This window comes from Buceros rhinoceros, unplaced genomic scaffold (genome assembly GCF_000710305.1).
Source record: "Buceros rhinoceros silvestris isolate BGI_N320 unplaced genomic scaffold, ASM71030v1 scaffold36039, whole genome shotgun sequence".
Lineage (NCBI taxonomy): Eukaryota > Metazoa > Chordata > Aves > Bucerotiformes > Bucerotidae > Buceros > Buceros rhinoceros.
Genome location: NW_010432722.1, coordinates 1 through 7,611, shown reverse-complemented (window position 1 = coordinate 7,611; position 7,611 = coordinate 1). Strand labels below are relative to the sequence as shown.

Here is a 7,611-nt window from a genome sequence, read left to right as displayed (position 1 = left end):
TGCACTGGTTAACTGCAATACAGTTCCATCTAAGCTACACTCAGGTTTGGTTTCTTCCTTCTCTTCCAGAAGTTTGTGTACCACAGTAGAACATGCATCTGTTTCTTTTTGGCTGGCTTGCAAGATCACAATGATTTTGTGAACAAAGTGCAGCATGGACTTTCTCAGGTTTTTAGTGCAAAGGCATTTGTTTTCAAAGAAACGGTTACTGCAAAATTAGACTCAGCTGCTGCTCCTCAGAAGAAACACACACACATAATGACTTACTGCAAAATAATCTGCTGTCGGTTCTACTTTCACATTTTCAGCATTTTTTTCATAAAAAAACCTCTCTTTTGATTTCAAGTGGAGCTGTGTAAGACCGTGCTAACAAGAGAAGTAATAATCTGAATGACCCACACGAGGTCAGGTTTTCAAGGACAGAGGACCTCACTTCTGATCATATTTCCTCCTCTCTGTTCTCTCGACACTGTTCAGCAGAAACAGCGATACTGCCAGCCTCAAGGACGCGGGAAGCTGCACCACACCCCAGACCAACGGCAGCCGCAGGGCTCCTCTCAGCAGCTGTGGGTACATCAGGTAAGGCTCCAAATGGCCAGTTCAGAATAACCTTCCCACAGGTGATGCAGCCATTCAAGCATCCTTCCTACCCAAGCTCAGGCGCCGTGTCCCTGGCTGATTCGCCCAGCCACACAGACTTCCATCCTCTCATCTTTTATCATCCACCTAACGCGAAAGCAGACGTGCTTGCAGTTCATCCTGATTTCTGATCCATTAAAGGGAACTGCAGATTCTCGGTCTGAAGCAGCCAGCAGCACCCGGTTTTATGGGGTAATCTCCTGTTGTACCAAAAAAGTTATTCCAGATAGGAGGCCTTTCAAATTCACTGGTAGTCCCATCATTCTTTTACTGACAGATGGGGGAGATAGACATGACAAATTTATCTTTCCTATGCTATTCCTTATTCATGACTTATGAATCATGCCCCTTCCTTTTAGTCCCCCCTCTATAAAAAGAGATTGAGAGATCTTATTTTTTCCTCCAGTCACATCCCTGGACTTCCACTAAGCCAAACTAAACATGGCACTGAAAGAGAGGATAAACCACTACACTACACAGTGGCATTCAAAAACCAGGAAAAAACATCAAGAAATTGAAATATTATTTAAAATCGTGTCTCCTAATTACAATAATGCACCGTTACCTGCACTCACCTTTTCTTCCGCTAAGCACCAAACTTCACATGCCGTTGAGCAGCCCTGCTGCCTAATACCAATCAAGTTACAGGGCTTTGCTAAGAGTCAATACGCTAAGCGTGTGAAAATTTTGGTTTTCTAAGTTTACCGCTGCAGTTAGGAACCTGTTTTCATAAGGTGGTATCACTAAAACGATGTTGTCTAGTTGCAGTCAACAATTCTGACTGCAAATAGCAATTCGTTCCTTTTGATAAACATGTAAAGAAGCAGAGATTATTTACCACACCTAATGTGTATGCATGGATTAATGGAACAACCCCTTGTTCTAGAACAGGCTGCTCCAAAAGGCAGCCAAGTAAAACCTTAAAACGATTCCAAGACCTTCTCCCAAAGCCATGTGATGATTCCATATGTAGACATTCAACATCTTTCCTAATTACTTCTTTCATAAGTCTAGCTGCGTTCCTGATCTCCCTCGAAAGGTAAACCACCATGACACATTTTCTTGAACAGTTGGCCAGTAGCATTTTAAAATACTCCTGAATTCTTACAACACAGGATCCGTGTGCAGTGAGAGCCTCTCTGACAGCGCCTTCTTGCAGCACGCCGATTGGCAGTGCTGTTCACCTTTTCCTGGTGCTACTCCTGTCTACACCGAGGGCTTGACCTGCCTACAGCTGCTGTAGGCGCACTGTTCCTACTCCTGCTCACCCCGGAGCTGTTAGATCACATTGTTCTGGCTGCCGGCCATGGCAGTACTCCTGCGTTTGAACAAAGCTTTCACACTGGCTTGGGGGTATTCAGGATTTTCAAGAAAGTCCCCAGAGTTGGTTTCTGTTTCGAGGACTAAGAACCATTCAGTATGTCAGATAAAGTGACAGAATATCTAGTGGTTTTTCAAATAGTGACCGCTCCAACCAATTCTTATTTTTCTTTCTTTATTGTACATACAAAAAACCAGATGATACATACTTTCTCTCCATCAAAGTTAGGGCCAATATTTTGAAAATATGATTCTGAATGTTACAGAACCATCTTTTTAAAAAAATAACAGTGAGGATGTAGTTTTGTTTCAGGGGCTTGATTTGTAGCGATGCTATTTTACCATCATTTCCAGTCACTTTGGAGCAGTGAGTCCACAACTATCTTATTTTTAAAAGCTATCCCTAAGAAAATTAGGTACCAGAAAAATAACTCCTGGGGACAGAAGAGCTGCTGGTCTAAGTCAAAGTTCACTGCTGTCCGTGGAGTGGTGTTAGAGTCTCTGAGGTGCCTCAAGGCTGGCCCCTGAACACAAGGGACGGGCAGAGCTGCTTACGTCACCGCGTGTCCACGGCAGGAAGTTAGAGCAGCAAGCGCAGGCTTTCAGCTTGCTTCCAAAAACCCTGGGTATCAGCAGCAGTTTTCTTCAACGATACCAGAGTCCTGTTCTTTTAGAGCTGAGGCTGTCTTCAGAATGGACTAGCACCATTTACCATACCCATCCTGACAGGCACGACAAATTCAGGTATTCTCAGGTTTTGTTTGGAGAGTATTCTCAGTACTGAGTTACAACGGACCGCAATGGATTTATCCACAGGATGCGGTACAGCTAAATGCCAAACAACGGAAAGAATAACAATCCCCACTGCAGTGCATGGTCCTCTCTTACACACAGCACAGATTCCAAGATGTGAGGTAAAAGCTATTGCTGAGTGGTTGTGTTCAGGAACTCAGTAGCTGCAACACAAACCAACCAGCAATACAGTCCACGTCAGTCCGACAGCAGCGCCGCATCAGGGGAAGACTTTTGCTTACTCGAAGTCCTTGTGCAAGTGACTGCCTCTTGTCTACGGAATATATTGCTTCCTCCCTATTGCTCTGAGCACACCCAGCAGTTTATAGTACCCACAACATGGAGGATTTTATTGCCTTTGTGCCAATTCCCCTTATTGCTGAAATCTTACTGTCAGGAGGGAAAAAAAAAAAAGACAATTACAAAAATTCCTCTCCCAAGCTTTGAAGATGAATATATGAAAAAACTGACTCCTGTAAATTTTGTCCATCAAGATACAACCCGTTATTAACTTTGGATCAAGAGTGTTAATAAATAAAAATGAACTTCAATTCTTTAAACTATTTTGCATTAATAAAAAAAAGTCTTTTGTCATCACGATGGAGACAGGAGAGATACCAAACCGTACACAGAATGGTGACTAATTCTGAGGTGACAGCACAGACTTGCTTAATTCTGCAGGGTCTGAAAAGTGGCTGTCTGTCCATCAAGCATTTCTTTGTGCAAGCGAGGCAGGCAGCTTCGCAGCCACAGCTCTGCCCCTACTCCTAATAGTTCGTTCACCGATGGTGCACTACGTAGCATCTATCGAGCATGGCCAAGTGTTTTAAAGTTTGGTCTGACAGCTGTGGGCAAACCCACATCATTTGACTTCCAGAAGGCTCTTCTGGCCTATGCTGTACCGTATCCATTGAGAACCTGTCTCTGGAAGGGACAACACCCTCGCTGGAGGTCACAGAAGTAGCCTGGTGGCACCATCATGTCTCATCCGTTTGTGGTTAAAGGTAACCATGTGCTACTCCTCAAACGAGGGCAAATCGCATCCCTGCGAGCTAGCTTTGGGGGACTTCTATAATTAATCCTGCTTCCCTTCATTTGACACGCACAGCTCCTCAGGAGAGGAGCTTCCAATTACAAATCTCTGCTCTGGCACAAATAAAAAGTCAGCTCCCACGATGCTCCGGAGAGCCTGTGGATCTGAGCAGCCTGTGGAGTGTGGAGATGACAAGGACATTAGGTGAACCAGCACGAGAAGCGGGGACAACGTTATCAAGGAAGGGTCTGCGTAAGCAAAACAAGAGTTGCTCTCAGGACTGAACTCTGGTCACAGTTCTGGCCACTCATCTTCATCACACATTTTAGCAATATGATACAGAAGAAAAATGGGGGTGAAAAGGAGGGGAGGTAAACTGCACGACCAAACTGGTTTGCTTTTGAAAGCACCATTCTACATTACTCAGCTCACGACGTTTACTGTCATTTATTCCCAAGACTTGCGTACTTGCGAAACTGCACGCATACAGAGCATGGGTGTTTACGGAGTGATTATTTCTTATACAAAAATCATAACAAAGTGCAATGACTGGAGTTTCGTTAGCATTCGAAGTAGATAGAGAACACCAATATCCTACAGCGAGCAGGGGCCATAGTCTAAGAGCGCTGAGCATCTGTGGACTGCAGCAAAGCCAAGGGAGCTGCGAGTTCACAGCTCTGCTGGACCAGGCCATGCAATTACTAAACTAATCAGTTACAAAAGGAAGAGCCAAATATCATGAACCAAGTAAATAATGGAATTTGAACCCAGCATTGCAACCAAAATTAATTATTGCTCAAAAATCTCTACAGAGCCTCGTTTACAGACAACTCATTCACATCTGAGATTGAGCTTTGTGTATAGCATATGATTCTTAATGTCACAGACACTTTGCCACAAAAAGCTACAGTCATCCAAAGGTCCATGTGAGGAGGACAGATTCCGTTTGGAAAAATCCAGACCAGCCACACAGTTGTCTCTACCGTCTATACTATACAAGTATGTTTCTTCACTGAACTGTAAATATTGCTGTTTTCACACTTGAGCTTGTTGGTGGTTTTTAAGCAGTAATGGAAGGTACCAAAGCAACACTGCAGTACGCTGCTTTGGCATCCACAGGAATACACCCTTCCACCACCGCCAGGGCAGTAACGCGCTGCGCTCCCACCCACAGTGGTAGCCCCTGCACCTCAAGTTTCACGAAGATAGCCGCCAGGTAGATTTTCTCTCCGGCAACTGAATCTTCACGTTAGAAAGCAATGTTTTATTTCTAGTGCAGCCTAATGTGGCTTCAGTAAAAGGTTAAAATGGTTTGAAATTTAACCACTCATGAATGGAAGTTCTGCTCCTAGACCAGAACGATCCTGTAACGAAGTGAAATGGTAGGCATACAGTGCAAAGAGTCACAGTCTGCAACGGATGGAAACGCCAGACAAGGAGAACATACTGTTTCGTGTTGCAGTTCTGGCTGCATACAGTTATGAACTAGATATACTCTGAGAATTTATAAACTTCAGCATTTCAGATTATAGAGCAGAACAACGAAAACAAATGGCAGTACTTTTGACGTGATAACAAACCTAAGGGGAACCATTTCACAGAGATGCCAAATAGGCATTGCAAGCCACGTTCAGGTTATTCTGTATTTTCTTACATGCTTTGGAGATAAACTTGTCTGAGAAACTCAGCGTTGCATCTACAGCACATGCATAGCCAGAAGAGGCCACGGTGTTTCATCCATTTCAAAGACCCCCTGAATTCCTTTTCAAATTAATATACAACGAGCTTTGATGTCCCCTATCTATGTGAAAACATAGGGCTGACTCACCAAAAGGAAGGCAGAGCATATCCTCTGTTTTAACATCCAGCCAGAACTCAGAACAGGTAACCGTTTAAAACAATTACCAAGCTAATTCGTGCTGAGATGTAGAATAAAAAGCTATACAAGCACTTCCTCACTTAGAGCAAATTTGTTGCACTGAAATTATTACCATAAATACCATATAAATCCGTACAACTGGCCATTATTTTGAAGAGTGTTCAGATGATACACAAATGGAATAACAGGACTTGGGTTTTCTTTCCTTTTTTTTTTCCTTCTGTTTTAAAAAGAATTAAAGAGGGGGGGAAAAATACCCCGACAACAGACCATAACATGCAGTATGACTAAACTCAATCACATCAACACTTTCAAAGCAGGTATGCTGCTTCCATCTAACTCTAATTAGCAAACTTACTGTAAAATCATGGCAAAGTCTGAGTAATACAACAAAAAAGACCCTGAGCAACGTTATAAATCTGTAAGAACACTGATGACTTTGATTTTGGAACTCTCCCTTAAACCACTCGATTCATTTTGGTCACCGGGGTTGTGCAATCCCGTGGTTTTTATAGGAGCCCATCCCACACCCTTCAATGAATGCACCTAAACCAAAGACAGCATCACGAGGACGTCTGGAAAGTAACATGTTAAGAAGCGTCCTTCTAGCTGCCAGTCAGACATCGCTGGGTGATCTCGCTCTCTGCGACAGGTTAGAAGGAATACAGCCACAACAGATGAGCCAGAGAGCTTTCTGTATCTCCTGGTTTCTGAAAGCGTATATGACAGGATTGATGATGGAGTTGTAGGTAGCTGGCAGGAAGGTGGCATAGGTGTATATAGAAGGATAGGTGTAATCTGCTATTAAAGAATAGAGCGTAAAAGGCATCCAGCAAGCAGCAAAAGTCCCCAAAATAATGGCCAAGGTAGACACTCCTTTTCGGGTGGTCACATAGTGGGAAGTGGCCAGGAAATGGTGCTGCAAGGCAATCTGATGGGCATGGCGCATCACGATTTTACAGATCTGAATGTAGAGCTGCAGCATGAGGGCAAACATTAGCAAGAAAGAGACCGACAGGACAGCGGCATTATTTTTAGTGAGCGGCCTGATAACGCTGCAGGTGGATTCATCTCTGAGGCAGTTCCAGCCCATTACAGGCAGCAGTCCAATGCAAATAGATGCTCCCCAGAGCAATATAAGCATGACATAGGTAAAAGTGACAGTCCTCTCTGAATTGTAAGTCAGAGCGTAATACAGGGAGAGGTAACGGTCAACAGTAATAGCCAGCAAGCTGCCCACAGATGCTGAGAAGGAGGCAACAATCAGTCCAATCGTAACCAGTTTCGTAGCTTCCGACTGCAGAAGGTATGCAAAAACGAAATGGACGATCAATCCAATGCCCGCTAAGAGATCTGCCAGAGCCAGGCTGCCTATCAGGAGGAACATGGGGGCGCGAAGACTGGGGTTGTGCAAAATTATAAGGACCACAACGGCATTTTCGCAGGAGATAAGGGTCCCTGAAGTGCACAAGACAATGTCCCAGGGGTTTACCAAAAGCTCTGGCTCTGGGTCTACGACAGGAACCAGGGAGGAGCCTGCGGCTGAGGAATTCTCGGTAGAGCTGGCTTCTACGTGATCCTGAGGCAGCCAGCTCAAATTAACCTTCAGGTCTTCATTCATTTTAACCCCTGTCTTCTTCAACGGAAAGACATTTTTTTAATGTTCAGACACAGCACTGGATGCAGCACCCCCACAGCATGCAACGCCCCAGACGGGCGCACCGACCTGACGCGAGGGCAGGCACTTGTTACGTAAACGGGACAATTAAAAAACCCCACAACCAAACCCGACAAAAAAGACAAACGCTGGGGGCTCGGGGTGGGAATATTTAAAACTGCCCCAGATCGTGTGCCAAGGGACCGGGACACGGCGGCCAGTGACCGCAGCGGCAATTCCCGTCACCTGGAGGCGCCGGCCCGGGCGGGAGCCCGCACACCGGCCAACCCC

The 7,611-nt window shown here is 44.8% G+C and overlaps 1 protein-coding gene across 1 annotated transcript; it reads right to left on the bottom strand.

Moving 5' to 3' along the window:
- Positions 1-6,279: 6,279 nt before the first annotated feature.
- On the bottom strand, positions 6,280-7,284 carry GPR12 (G protein-coupled receptor 12). Its single transcript, XM_010143871.1, has one exon. The coding sequence runs from the start codon at positions 7,282-7,284 to the stop codon at positions 6,280-6,282; it is 1,005 nt and encodes a 334-aa protein (XP_010142173.1).
- Positions 7,285-7,611: the final 327 nt, after the last annotated feature.